This window comes from Macaca nemestrina, chromosome 1 (assembly GCF_043159975.1).
Source record: "Macaca nemestrina isolate mMacNem1 chromosome 1, mMacNem.hap1, whole genome shotgun sequence".
NCBI lineage: Eukaryota > Metazoa > Chordata > Mammalia > Primates > Cercopithecidae > Macaca > Macaca nemestrina.
In genome coordinates this window covers 186,908,370-186,923,824 of record NC_092125.1, presented here as the reverse complement: position 1 = coordinate 186,923,824, position 15,455 = coordinate 186,908,370, and the positions used below count along the sequence as shown (strand labels likewise).

The 15,455-nt window shown below is 40.3% G+C and overlaps 1 protein-coding gene across 3 annotated transcripts in view; it reads right to left on the bottom strand.

Moving 5' to 3' along the window:
- LOC105494973 (EF-hand calcium binding domain 14) overlaps nucleotides 1-15,455 on the bottom strand; it is a 42,409-nt gene that overhangs the window by 15,331 nt on the left and 11,623 nt on the right. For all 3 annotated transcript variants that reach the window (XM_011764073.3, XM_011764074.2, XM_011764072.2), the window contains exons 4-5: nucleotides 4,547-4,645; nucleotides 1,248-1,358 (exon numbers count right to left, since the gene is read on the bottom strand). In XM_011764073.3, coding sequence (XP_011762375.2) covers nucleotides 1,248-1,358; nucleotides 4,547-4,645 — 210 coding nt within the window. The remainder of the gene's footprint in view (nucleotides 1-1,247; nucleotides 1,359-4,546; nucleotides 4,646-15,455) is intronic.

Here is a 15,455-nt window from a genome sequence, read left to right as displayed (position 1 = left end):
AGCAGGAAGATTTTAGTTAGGTAAAATTATTTTCGAAAATAGTGAATTACTTGAGAGCATAATCAAGATATTAAAATAATAAAAGAATTGCTGAATTAGAGGGGTCTTTGTTACTATGGGTCACAGAGTTACTCAGCGGCAGTTAGAACCAGAACCAGGGGTCTGGACACCCAGATCAATGTTTTTCCTCTGGGTTAGCCCCGCTAAGTAACACAGTGAGGTGTGCCAGTCCTGAAGAAAATGGAAAAAACTCCCTTCTAGAGCTAATACAGCCCAGGTCTCCTTGGTACAGACTTCTCAATTTAAACTTGGAATCTGAAGCTTGCAAAGAGCAGGTGGGGGTGGGGGGCAGATCCAGAAATTGGCAGAGAGACTAGGGAACTTTTGGGCGCCTTGAATAGTCCTGATTTCAGATGAGTTACACATAACTCATCTCCCCAGCAAGATGGCAAGGGCTGCACCATCCTTTTTTACCCTTCATAAATTCTTCCTGGGGCTGTCACCCGTTAAGTGACTGATTGAGGCCTCTGAATGACTGCGGACAGCTTACATCTGCAGCAGCACTAAGTGATCCAGAGATGTGAAAAGAATTCCTGGGCACTGGAGTGAGGTTTGCTTCTGTCAGTTACCTGTTGCTGCCTAACAAATTATCCCAAAGCTTTGTGGCTTAAAACAACAACACTTAAGTATTTCTCATGATTCTGTGGGTTGACTGGGCTCAGCTGGGGGTTGAGGGATGGGGGTGGTGCTGTTCCATGTGTTGTAGGCTGCATTTAACTGACAGCCTGGCTGGAGCTGGAACATGCTAGACAGCCTGCCTGTCATCCAGGAGCACACGTTTCAGCATTTGGGAGTCTAAGAGCCTTGCTCAAATTCCCGATGCACAGAATAGTGAGAAATAACTACTTGTTTTAAGTCACAAACTTCTGGGGGTGCTCTGTTATGTAGTAATAAACAATGAGACACTTTTCCACTTTCCATTTTCTCTCCTACCCATTCCATCCTCAGGAACTGTGTCTTATTACCTTACTTTCTTCAGTAATATGTTTGCAAAAGATTTGGCTTTTAATTCTATCTACCACAATTGCTTTATTAACAAATTATAAAATAATCAATGTATACTGTGTATTAGATCTTTTGAACAGAATCCTAGCAGGGCCTTTTCAGATTAGTGGAAAGTTGGCATCATGACTCTTACACAAAAAAGGGTGAGAGTAGGAGCATGCTGACTTGCTGGGTCTCCTTACCATATCACTCTGCAGTAATTCCATCGTTTTCTTCTGTTCATCCACAGTTTTCTGTAGTGCTTCCACAGCAAGATGGACACTGTTTAAAGTATTGCCAATGGAAGCTACGCTCTGAAGGGAAACACATAGGAAGGTATAAAAAAGCTTTAAGAGACAACTGACATGCAATACACTGTACATATCCAAAAGGTATAATTTGAATGTTTTGACACATTTACAATTGTGAAACCAGTACCACAATCAAGATAATAAACACTCATCACCTCTAAAAGTTTCCTCCTGACCCTCTGTAATCACTCCCTCGCCACTCGTTCCCAGGCAACCACAGATCCACTTTCTGTCACAATAAATCAGTCTTCATTTTCTAGATTTTATATAAGTAGAACCAGTGAGTAAGTCGTGCTTTTTAAAGTGTGACTTCTTCCACTCAGCAGAACTGAGATTCATCCATGTTGAGCCTGCTTGGCAGGCTGATGAGCAGCACTCCATTGTGTGGCTCTGTCACAGTTTATCTCTCCCCCTGCTCATGGACATTCAGTCCGTATTCAATATTTGACTATTACAAATGAAGCTGCTATAAACATTCATGTTCAGGTCTTTATGTGTGGACTTACGGTCATTCCCCTTTATCATGTGCGTTGTAAACGCCATAATACCTAGCAGGTGAATGGCTGATCATATGGCAGATCCATGCTTCACTTGTTAAAAAACTGCCCAACTGTGTTCTAAAATGGTTATGCCATTTTACATTCCCACCAGCAGGGAATGAGAATTCTTGTTACTCCATATCCTCATCAATATTGGTACAGTCATTCTTTTCAACTTCTAATGGAAGTGTATACTGTGAATTTAATTTACATTGCCCTAATGAAACACTGCCCTAATGAAAATCAGTGTTTCTAATTCTTTCAAATATCTTCAAACTATGATTCCATGTAGTGTATACTGAGTTAATTCATAGGACTATCTCTCTCTATATATCAATCAATCAATCAATTTTCTTAATTTAAATGATTTTTCCTAGAGGAAAACCAAATCTTCCCTAAAGAAAAAATATTAGTTTATAAATCTGGAACCCAGGGATAAGGTTCTCTCACAAACTGCCTCTGTCAATCCCTGCTGTGGGCAGGCAGATGGCCAAGCTAACACAGTAGACTGTCACTTGTTAGGAGCAAAGGACATTTCAAGCAAAAGTGGGAGGGAACCATTTCTGGCTTTGGGAAACTCAACATTGCAGAGATGAAAGAAAAATTCATTTGGCAGTGTTTGTTCTTCCTTTACTGTACAATCCTGTCAGCAACCATTGAATAGAGATATGAGTAGTGGCTTACTTTGCTTTCATTAGCCCTAAGGAGCTGAAGTGGACAGGGAACTTGGAGATATAATTCAGAAGCCATGTTTTAAAAAAGGCCTGTCCTAAGGAAACATCTAAAAAGGTGTTACTATTCAGTGAGTTTTGGCCTTTTCAAGACATGCTGACAGTTTTATAGTGCCACATTAGTATTTTTAACCAAGGTCATTTTTATGACACTGATATCCAAGAATCCAAGAGAACAGGAGATGATGTTAAAAAACATTACATGAGATACAATAAAGTTAGGCATTTGGGATGACCTGCCACTTCAAAACTGAGCCACTTGAAAGAAACACAGCGCCTGGCATTATAAACACACAGATTTGCATGGAGACAACACACTGCGTAAAAGTCTCTAAGTTGGTTTGCTATCTATGTAAGCTCTGAATGCCTGTTACAAAAGCTACAGGCATTCAAAGACACCTACTGTTTGTGAATCCAATCCTCACTGGCTGGATGTATGAGCCCATTAGGATGCCAGAAGATAGTAAGCTCTTGTTTAAGGACTTTTTTCTTTTTTTTTTCCCTGAAGGAAGCAGCTGACAGAGCCATGTCAACTCTGGAGCAAAACTCTGAAACCAGTATTCCCATCAACTGCAAAGTGCTTGGTACATACTGGAGGAAGTTCCACAAATGTTTATTGAATGAATAAATTCAAGAATAAACCAGTTTCCTTTTCTAATGCAAGACTGAGAGTTGCTTCTGTACTAATGGCTACAGAAGCCTACCATTTCCTGACTTGGCCCTAGGAACAATGGCAAGAATCTGGCCTCATCAACGTTGTCCCTACCTTTTGTTTTTTCCCCAAAGTTGTAAGTGGATGGTCACATTAGCCAAGTAGCAAATTATGGAGATTGAGCACACACAGATGGTGTGGCTATAAAATAGTAAATTTTGTTTTTGCTTATGGCTTAGAAATTTCTTGTTCCTTTGTGGAAAGAATTCATATGCTCATAGACCCCGGCACATAATCTGATCAAACTTAGCACGTATTTTTAGAATTCAAAGATCCTAGATTTGATATCCATTGTTTGGGGAATCCCTTCTTCCACTTCCTGTGTCAGGGGATGATGTTCTTTGTGTTTGAATTAGTCACCTTCTTCTCCCTTCCTACCCCTATCCACTCTTCCCATCCAGCTCTAAAGATCCCTGAGTACTATTCATCTTGTTGGTCACAGCTCACTGTAGCCTCAAACTCCCAGGCTCAAGTGATCTTCCTACCTCAGCCTCCTGTGTAGCTGGGACAACAGGTGTGTGCCACCATGCCCAGCTAACTTTAAAATTTTTTGTAAAGACGAGGTCTCCCTATGATGCCCAGGCTGGTCTCTAATTCCCAAGTTCAAGTGATCCTCCTGGCTCAGCCTCCCAAAGTGTTGGGATTATAGTCATGAGCTACCATACCCAGCCTCCAAAGTGATTTTTACCAATTTATACTCCTAGCAGGAGCAGGAGTGTTTGAAAATTTCCTTTGTTCCAAATATCCTTGCCAACGCTTGTTTCCTGAAGTTTTAATTTTTGCATTTCCTCGGGTCATCTTTCTTTTTTTTCTTTTTTAAAGTTTCTTAATCATGGAAAATAATAGAGATTTAGGGCAACTATCATGTACAATTGGTCTGCTTTCATGAAGACACTGTGAATGGTGAACTGAAAAAGCAAGTTGAAAAGCAAACCCACATATGCTAACATAAGAGAGCCAGCAGAGCAATTCTGGGACTCAGAGAGCCAAATAAAAAGGTATGAACCCATATAAACCACAGCTAATGTAACCCGTTGCAAATTAAAGGCCTAACCAGACCAAAACAAAATTGTTCTGAATTCTTTAGGACATAATGATACACTCCATTACTGCTCTCTTGGAGCAGCTGATTTCAAATGCTAGGCTTTCAAAATGAAAACTTGTAAGAAGCTAGAATTATGGCAAATAGTACCCACACATGGCACCTACCTTCTGAAGTCCCTCTACAGTGGCAGGCAGGCTAATCAAGTCTGCAGCTGACTTAACATTGGCTTTGAGGTGGTTCACTGCAGAAGTCAACAGAGAAATCTGAACAAAAAAGAGTAACAAACAGTGAAAACAAATGAGAATTTGTAAAGTACATGTTACCTTCACAAACTCTATGGTTGGTGATGTCAAGACAGTCTAGGATTTTATGTGTTTCTGCAACCCTGTCAGCTCACAGGAGTAAAGGAGATAGTACTTTGGATAGAGCTGGGATCTGGGAGGCAACAATAATACCCCTTCTTTCCCTGCCCAATTTGAACACTAGTGCCAAAGAGTAAAGGCAAATGTTATTCTTTACCCTGTCCTGGCAGCACAAGATTCCAAAATCTTAAATTACCCAAAAGATGCTGTAATTGTCACACACTCCTTCAACAATTGGACAGGAAGAAAGCTAATGATGAAGGATCACTTCAAAATTTCATTTTGGTAAAATGTAACACCTCAGTCATTTACCAAACTTTTGTTCCTGCCCAGGTGGGAACATATAAAGTAAAAGCCCATCTCACAAAATACAGTCTACAGGAACTGCACTCTGACAATCTGAACAGCACTTTCAACTAGTTGGGGATTTGGTTTTGGTTTAATAATGTGACTAATATTTCAAACTCAATAGCTCAACCAGAGCACTACTTTGTATCCTGAAGGGGCTCAATAAATGCCCATTGACTCACTGACTGATGCAATGTATTAAAATAGGAATTGAATCAAAATAAAATGGGACCTCCCTTCTGCCATTTAGGCATAGAATTCTAAATATCTAGACTTCGCTCTTGAACGGGAACTGGGGGAACCTGTGTAATAGTTTCAGGCTGCAGAGACAATATTCTAAAAGCTTTGCAGTTTGGCTCAAAACACTCTTGAAAGATTCTTAGTTCTAAACTGCTTTCCCATTCCAAATTCTAGGATAAGAACACAGATCTACCAATAGCAATTATATTCAGAGTGGCCTCATAGGGTACCCACCAGTTTCTGGGTACTTGTTACGGATCAAGCACAGTGGTAGGCACTGGGGGATGTAAAACAAAACAGAACCTGACTCCCTACTCATTCCTTTAGCAAATGTTTGGCATCTCTGTGCCAGACACTGCTGCAGTCATTGTGGAGACAGCAGAGAGGCAAACAAGACCATGAAGCTCTGCTCTCATGGAGCGTACATCCTAGTAAAAGGTGACAGAAAAAACAAAGAAAAGAATCCAGATTGGAATAAGTACTATGCTAAGAACGTTTTCTTTTCTTTTCTTTTTTTTGAGACAGTCTTGTTCTGTTGCCCCAGGCTGGAGTGCAGTGGAGTGATCTCGGCTCACTGCAGCCTCTGCCTCCTGGGTTCAAGTGATTCTCGTGCCTCAGCCTCCTGAGTAGCCCGGGATTACAGGTGCATGCCACTACGCCTGGCAATTTTTTGTATTTTTAGTAGAGATGGGGGCTTCGCCATGTTGGCCAGGCTGGCCTCGAACTCGTGGCCTCAAGTGATCCGCCTGCCTTGGTCTCCCAAAGTGCTGGGATTACAGGCCTGAGCCACCATGTCCGGCTATGCAAATAATTTAATTTAAACAAAGCTCCCTGAGTAAGTAGTAGTAGCTTGGTCTGAGACAGGGAGTCCAGTAAGGAGCCTGGGAACTTGGGAACTCAGGTTCTCTTTTCCCTCTTTTCTTTTAGGAGGGAAAAGTTCAGAGGCTTAAGACAAATTTTCAGCCATTCACTAATATAACAAATACTATTGGACCCTATTACACACCAGGGGTGAACAACACAGATGTCAGGGATCCTGTGGTGTTTACATTTTAGTGCAAGGAGACAGATACTTTTATACAGAAAAATATCAGATAGTGGGAAGCACTAGAAAAAAATTAAAATAAGGTAACTTGATAAGAGTGACTGGGTAGCAACTTTTAGATTGGTCGATCTGAGGAGGCCTCTGTAAGGAGATAAAATCTAAACTAAGATCTAAATAATAATAAGGAATTAATCATATGAAGATTAGATGAAGCATATTTCAGGGAAGAGGGAACTGCTAGACCAAAAGCCCCAGTAGAGGAAAGAGCTTGGCATATTCAGAGAATAGAAGTTTAGGTGGCAGGATCTCATAATGTGTGTGTATATGTGAGAGAGACAGAGAGACAGAGAAGTAGGCGGCGAGGCCAGTTGTGCAGTAAAGGGCCAGAACAGGCAGGACTCTGTAAACCAGAACAAGCACATGGGTTTTATTTGAGGTGTGATAGGAAGGGGTGTGTAAGCGGGGTAATTACATGAATGGAGACACCTTGTAGGAAGACTACTATGGCTCTCAGTAGAAATGGAGAGACCAGTAAGAAGGCAATCTGTGTAGTCTTGGCAAGAGATAATGGTGGTTTAGACTTGAGTGGTAGTAGAGGTAGTAGCAGAAGTAGAGACGATATGATTTGCTGGGACTGGGTGGAAACAGTGAGGAAGGTAGAAGAATTAAGAGAAACTTAGGGCTGTCACCTCAAGGAGCTTTCAATATAACTGAGAGATAGGGCAAGAGTACATTAAAGAAACAAGCTTTAAACATGATACTGAATAAAGTTCTGAGAAAAGGACATCAATGCAAGCTGAAAGAAACAGGCTTCCCCGAAGTAGGACTCAAATTAGACTCTGACAGAGAAGTTAGAATTTTATACACAAAAACAAAGCAGACATTCTTTCCAGGTTAGAAGGGTGAGGGTGGCATCAGGGGATAGGGAACACAGTATGAATAGGCTCAGGAGTACTTTCTTTTCACAACACTTCTCAAAGTGACAATGATTTGTTTATGTGGTTATTTGATTGAGGTTTCTCTCTTCCATAAGACTATAAGCTCCATGTGATCAAGGGCGTCTGTTTTTTCACAATATGTGTGACACAAAGACTGGAATTTGTTGAATGAATGGCTGAGAATGAACACTCTGTGTCTGGGATGGACAATGAGAAGGCTAGTCTATGCAGAGTAGAAGACAGAGGCCAGCGGGTAGGAAGTAAGGCTAGATAGGTAGTGAACTTATTCTTTTCATCAGTAAATGGGTATAACAATAATAACAACAACAACTGTTTAACAACTATCTTATAGGGATGTGTGATGGTTTCAAAACATGTCTACAAATTCTTTGATAGTCTTCTTCCCTTCAACAGGTGAAAAACCTAATTCCCTTTCCCTAGAGTGTAGCCTGACTTAAGTAACTTGCTTCTAGAGAACAAAATAAAGTGGAAGTAATGACTGGCAACTTCAGAAATTAGGTCACAAAAGGTCCTATGTCTTCTTCTTTGCTCTCCCTTGGATTAGTCACTCTGGGGAAAGGTAGCTGCCATGCTGTGAGGACACTCGAGTAGCCCTAGAATGGAGAAGTCCATGTTGGGAGGAACTGAGGCCTCCTACCAAAAGCCATATGAGTGAGGAACCTCCAGCCCCAGTCAGACCTTCAGATTATAAAGACCTGGCTGACATCTTAATTGCAGCCTTAGAGATCTTGGCCAGAACCAGTCTGCTAAGCTGCTCCCAAATTCCTGACATATAGAAACTATAAGATAATAAATGACTGTTGCTTTAGGCCACTAAGTGTTGGGGTAATTTGTAACCAAGGAACAGATGACCAATACAGGCTAGGAGAATTAAAAGATACATAATCAAAGCTCTTAGCATAGTACCTGGTACAGATGAAATATCAAATAAGTGACAGTTCTTTAATAGTGAAACACTCAAACATGCAATTCTCCATAAGGACTCCAGAATAACCAGACTAATCATCAACATTGTAAATCTGTTAATTTAAAAACAAGATGGGTGAGAAATCTCAGCTCAAAGAGACACTCTCAGCAAACCATAAACTTCCTGAGATAAGCAATTACACTAAGGAGGTTTTCACCCATGCCTTTAAAAAGATATGAATGATATCCAGGTTTGAAAAGGACATATAGAAACAGGCATTTTCATGCACTGTTTATGGGAGTATAAATTAGAGAAGCCTTGTAAGAAGGAATATCCATCAAAATTTGAAATGTTTATATTCTTTATTTTAGTAATTTCATTTCTAGAAATCTTACAAATTAGTAGCTCATATGCATGATACATTTTAAAAAACAATTTTTCCTTATTTGTAACAGCAAAATAGTAGAAACAATTTAAATGTATATCACTAAGAATGTGGATATATTCAGTGGAAAAGCAAGTTGTAGAACACATATTGAATGACCTTATTTATTTACAAATACACACACATGTTAACCCATAGGCTAATTCATATTAAAAACTATTATGATTTTGTAAACAGAAAGAGAACTAGAAGGATGCAGCCCACATTACTGACCCATTACCTATGGGAGTATAAAAGAGAGAGAGAGAGAGAAAGAGAGAGAGAGAGAGAAAGAGAGAGAGAGTGTGTGTGTGTGTGTGCACGCATGTGCATGTGAGATGGGAGCACAGAGATGGGAATTGAAGGAAAATTTTCATAGGATTTCTATACGTGTTTTATAGTTTAAATCTTATATAAGAATCCACTCACAAATTACTTACATTTTTAAAAGACAAAAGATGAGAAAGAAATATACACATAGGAAAAAGATAGCACATAACTTTGGAAAGGGTTTGATGGGTTTTCTTGGCTGACCCTTTCTTTTATGCCCTCACTGGGCTTTCTGAGACCACTGTAACATGCCCAATCATAAAATGCTAGGAAGGGGTCCTGCCCCAGATATGTTTTCCTTAGTGCTCCAAAGTATGTACACAGTTGGCTCAAGATCAGTTTGAAGGGCAAGACTATAGTTACTCCTAAACCCCTATCAATGATGTGGTTACCTTTCAGCCATCTGAGGGGACAAACTCCTTCCTCCACTGACAACTGGCCAGATCCTAAAGAGACAAGCTGTTCTTGGGTAAAAACTCTTCTTCCAGGTACTGAAAGTTCCAACCTCCTGAGGCTATGGCAGAGTGCATGGCTAATCAGAAGTATCTTGGGAATGATAGTGGTCTCACAAAAAGTCAGGTAACTGGTTGGCAGCTGCCATTTCACCCAAAGTCAAGGAGCAGCTGAAAGCCAACGCCAGTAGGATCAGTGAGATGCTGCTGCACTTTTCTCCATGCCACAAACACTCTATGCCTGGTGTATCAGCTGCCTCACAGCAAAAGCATGCTTTGGAGAGGTGACCATTAACTTTCCAGGTAACAAACATCACTTAGGTCTTCTTACTCACTTATAAAACCTGGATCACACATTGTTCCCTAGGACTTGGCTATTTACCCATAAATTACAAAGCTGGAGTCCATCTTCTAGCATTCCTCTCTTCAGTAAAATAATGTCAAAATCTGTGGAAAACTATAGCAAAGCTTATATATGTAACTGAAATGGAGACAAGGTACCCTCCCATTACTTTCTCTGGAATTGCTCTGGCCTCTAATAGATGCATTCTAGAATGTCAGATCAGACTCAGGCATTAGAGAACTTACACCTAAAAGTCACACTTTGGAATTCAAAGAGTCTAAAAGTTGAATTAAATAGAATCCATTAAGAAAAATCCATATTCCAGCCAAAATATGAGTCATGCATATTACATGACTTTTCATTAGAAAAATTAAAAATAGCTACTGTAGACCATTTGCTTAACACATCATTTTATACTATAAAGTTGGAAATGCTGCTTTTCTGCTTTGGGGTTGAAGTTAAATGTCCTTTAAATAGTAAAGAAAAAGTTATTAAAACAGATAATCATCAATGATGAGTGATTATTAGCCCTAGTAGGCACTCAGCATCATATCTTTTCAACGTTATCTACTGAACACCTACTGAATCCTACAGGGGCTACAAACATGTAACGCAGCATGGGAAGCTGGAAAGAAAAGAGACTTCCAGGAATTGAATATTTTACTTTTAGTATTGCTACACAGCTGAGTGACTGTGGGCAAGCTACTTAACTTCTTTGAACCTCAGTGTTCTTATCTGTAAAATGGAGAGAACATCTCCTACTTCATAGGACTGTAGAAGCCAAGAAAGGAGATCACATGTGCAGTGCACCTAATAATGGCTGGCACAAAGAAAGCATTTAATGAATGGCAGTTACTGTCAATACCATCATCGTCATCATCGTCGCTGCCATCATTTTCTTCATCATCATGCTTAAGGCTCAGAGAATAGTGTATGCCTTTCTAGTGCAATTAGAAGTATATGCAAATAAGCATCACATAAGGTATTTGGACTGAGTGCTAAGAGAGAGCTAAACAGAGTGCTATAGGAGAACGGCACTCAAGGTCCTTCTTGATGTGGCTCTTGCTGACTTACTTATCTCTGGCCTTTTTAACCAAACTATACTGCAGCTATAATGAGTGACTAAAATTCCCTGAACACACCATGTTTTCATTCATCTATACTTTTGCACATATAGTCAATTCTCATTATTAGTAGTAGTTATTCCTAGAAAACTTGCAACAAACATTCAATTAGTGAATACCGAACCACTGCTCCTTGGGGAAACACAGGTTACGTTTCTGTGAGCCCTCTGCTCATACTTTTTTTTTTTTTTTTCTGAGACAGAGTCTTGCTCTTGTCACCCCGGCTGGAGTGCAATGGCATGATCTCGGCTCGCTGCAACCTCCAGCTCCTGGGTTCAAGCGATTCTCCTGCTTTAGCCTCTTGAGTAGCTGGGATTACAGGCGCTTGCCACCATGCCCGGCTACTTTTTGTATTTTTAGTAGAGATGGGGTTTCACCATGTTGGCCAGGCTGGTCTCAAACTCCTGACCTCGTGATCCTCCCACCTTGGCCTCCCAAAGTGCTGGGATTACAGGCATGAGCCACCGTGCCCGGCCTGCTCACACTTTTTTTTAACTGATCAATACAATACACAACCTTGTTGTATGTGTATTTCTGTTTAAAGATATCTTATTTAATGCATATTGTTGACTCATTAGCACTGAACCCACAGCCTGCACAACCATAACTCATGCCTGAAAGAAGCCTATCTAACACAGGTATTTTTTCCATAGGGCACATCACAGTCTCCTTGCACTTCAGAACAATAGATAACACTTTAGCACTAAACCTGGGGAACATTTTTGAACACGGAAATCACCAAAAACATCACAAAAATATAAAAAATATGGCATTAAGTATACTGTGAAAAAGACACTGTTTACAGTATGAGAGCTGAACCAAGAAGGCAGTATGTCACCTTGTTCAAACTCAGCTGTAAATATGCATGCTGGGTGACTCAAATTCCTTGCGGCTATGTGTGTGTTGGTGAATGACTGCAAAAGTGCCACAAGTATAGATTTTGAGATTACATATAAATTTAGCAAGTATAGAATTCATAAATTATGAGGATCAACTGCACTAATGTTCTACGTAAAACATTCTTCTCTCTTTCTGTAGAATTCAGCTGGCCAACTCCTATTTGCCCTTCAGGACTCAGTTCAAATCTCTAGGAAATCTCACCTGGCCCCAGTCTAGGTGAGATATATACTTAAAAATGCCCTCACAATACTCATTTGGACCTATTTCTTTTTGCTTATCAGGCTGCTTTACAATTGTTTACTTTTCTGTTTCCTCCATCTGATTATAAGATCCTTGAGGGAACTGAGGGCAGTGGTTCACATGTGTAATCCCAGCACTTTGGGAAGCTAAGGTGGGAGGATTATTTGATCGCAGGAGTTCGCAACTAGCCTGGGAAATAGTGAGACCCTGTCTCTACAAAAAAAAAAAAGAAAGAAAAAATTAGCCAGGCATGGTGGTGCGTGCCTATAGTCCCGGCTACTCCGGAGACTTAGGTGGGAGGATCACTTGAGCCCAGGAGGTCGAGGCTGCACTGAGCTGTGCTTGCGTCACTGCATCCCAGTCTGGGTGACAGAGTGAGATCCTGTCTCCAAAAAAAAAAAAGTCAGAGGGAGTTTGTTTGCCCATTCTGTTCTGCCATGTGAGAACACAGCAAGAAAATGCCAAGTATGAAATAATGAGCCTTCATCAGACACCAAATCTGCTTGTGCCTTATCTTGGACTTCCCAGCCCCTGTTGTTTTTAAGTTACATAGTCTAAGATATTTTGTTATAGTAGCCCAAATGGATTGAGACAGTATCCAAACCTAGCTCCATAAAAGCAGCTAGGTAAATGTTTGTTGAATAATGTCCTCAAGGAAGTAGGAGGAGACTCCCTGTAACAGTCAAGAGGGAATGAGTATAAAACCAGAGGTTTCATGAATAAAACAGCAAAGTAAATTAGATTTCAACCACTAATTTAAAGCTTTTTCAAGGGAAGATTTGATTTTAACTTTTTTTCAAACTAATGGCTTTTTTTTCAGATTATATTAACTTCAACTTACATTGTGATAAGAACAGTTCCTGTTAAGTGATATAATAAACTTCTTGTTTGAGCCAGTTTGAATTGCTTCTAAAACCACTGCCACTAAAAGCATCTTAAGTGACAGTTATGTTTAGATATAGAAACATAGTTAAATATTCTTTTATTTTTCTGTCTACTTTGGTTTAGGACAGATGCCTCTGACTTCAACAGACCATCAGAGATATGTAACATTAATTTTAGAAAACCACTCAGACAGAGAGTACTGAGCTCCCTTTGGAAACAGTGCAAGTCTCTGCTTTCCCATCACCAATGCTTCTGGGCCTGCGCTCACGGAGAAGTCCTCTGTTATCAGGCTGGCTTTGTAAGTCAGTCCCAGCATCTTTGAAGGCATATTGATGCTGAAATGGAAAGGGTTTCAGGGCAATCTCTTCCAGCTTCATAGATGAAGCCCTAGGACAGAAGCAAACTTTCCTATTTATAGCAGATCCTTGAATAATATTTTGTTCAATGTCATTTGGTTATAACGTTGATGAAAAAAAACAGTCTGACTCCTGGCGGGGGCCACTGTCTGTTTGCATGTTCTCCTCACGTCGGCGTGGGTTTTTTCTGGGTACTCCCACATCACAAAGCTGTGCATGTTAGGTTAGTTGGCATGTATAAACAGACCCAGTCTGAGTGTGAGCATGTGTATGAGTAAGCCCTGTGATGGGGATGGTGTCCTGTACAGGGTTGGTTCCTGCTTTGCACCCTAAGCTGCCAAGATAGGCTCTGGCCACTCAGGACCTGACCCTGCACTGAAATAAATGGGTAAATAATTATTTTACTTGCTTTTATTAATCTTTTGTAAATGTATGTATTGCTCACATTTATTTCAATGCTGAATATTAGAAGTGTTTTGGTCTTTATCTAGAAGTTTAGTGATTTTTTTTGTGTGACCAGAAATGTGCCCTAGGAATTTAACTTTTTTTTTTTTTTGAGACAGGGTCTTGCTGTGTTGCCCAGGCTAGAGTGCAGTGACACGATCATAGCTCACTGCAGCTTCAAACTCCAAGGCTCAAGCAATTCTCCTGCTTCAGACTCCTCAGTCGTTGGGACTAAAGGTGTACGCCACCATGCCTGGCTAATTATTTTTTGTAGAGACAGGGTCTTGCTTTGTTGCCCAGGCTGATCTGGAACTCCTGGGATCAAGTGATTCTCCCACCTTGGCCTCCCAAAGTGTTGGGATTACAGGTGTGAGCCACCACACCTGGCCTTAAGTCCTGTTTATATTAATTAGCCTATGATAAAACTAGTTTCATTATGTGCCATTTACTTAAGTTCACAGTTTCCAAAAACCTATCAATGACATTGAGATCTACTGTATCTGCATTCTCAGGTGCTTCTTGCATTAAAAATAATGGCAGGCTAAGAAAAAAATGATTCTTTTGTGTCTAGCTTCCTGGTTAAAGAGAACTCAGAAATCAACATATGTACCAAAAATTTGAAAATCTATCTGTGTTCTCTCACCATGTACCAATATCCCCTTTGACTCTTCCTATAATGTCAGTTTATAAGACTGAGATGAAAAATAGACAGCTGACTTCACCTTTTCATGCTGAACAGTATCATCCTCCTCTCAGAACGGCAAACTGTATGACTGGCTGCTTACATGGAATCCCCAGTCTGCCCCAGGAGAGATGCTGACTATCTTTCAGTGCTTCAATGTGGTCTACTTTTACCTGATGTAATTTGCTGTATGAATGTAGGCAAGGCCAATTTCTCCTACCCTTTTTGCAAAAAAGGGGTGAATACCTGCTTTTCTCTAATTACTTAGAGTCCAAGAGTAAAGGACAGATAGTAAATACCAGGGGCTGTAACTCATGAATTATTTCATGAATAATTTTGAAAGATTAAATAGAACTGAATGGAAAGTAGCATAAGGCACCATACATATTAAGGGTGAGCTACTGTTTCAGAAACGTTTATGCCAGTTACAAATAGGTATGTATGCGTTTACTGGGTAATGATATAAAACATTTTTTACTGCAGGTTCCAGGCAAAAGTTTGGAAGCCACTGCCCCACACTATTTATCACTGGTCTTAAGTGCTGAACTGCCCCACTCCTGGACCATTGCTGAAAGGTGTGGCTTCAGACATATTTGCAAGCGCTTTCTTCTAGCACAGCGCTCCTTGTCACTACTGGCTCATTCTGAACTTTGTGATTCTACTCTGAAGAAGACAATAACTTCCTAGCCCCAAGAAAAATGATATCTAGTTTTAAGCACTTTGCATGTGTGTCATTCATCTGGTACTTGACTTTTCTTTTCTACATATATACATTTCCTAACTAAACTGGAAAAACTAGGGATGGGACTATAGTTACCCTGTGACAAATACAGTATCCTAATCCATACAAGATGCTTGATCAACCTCCTTAGAATAAGCCCCTTTTCTCCGGCAGAGTCCCACTTCTGGAATCAATGTCTATTCAACTCTGGTCAATTTAGGGACTGGAAAAGTTTATGCTCTATCTAGGCTTATTTGACTGGCCAAGGTATTTAACCAACTCCATCACCCACTCCTAAGCTATTCTTAGAA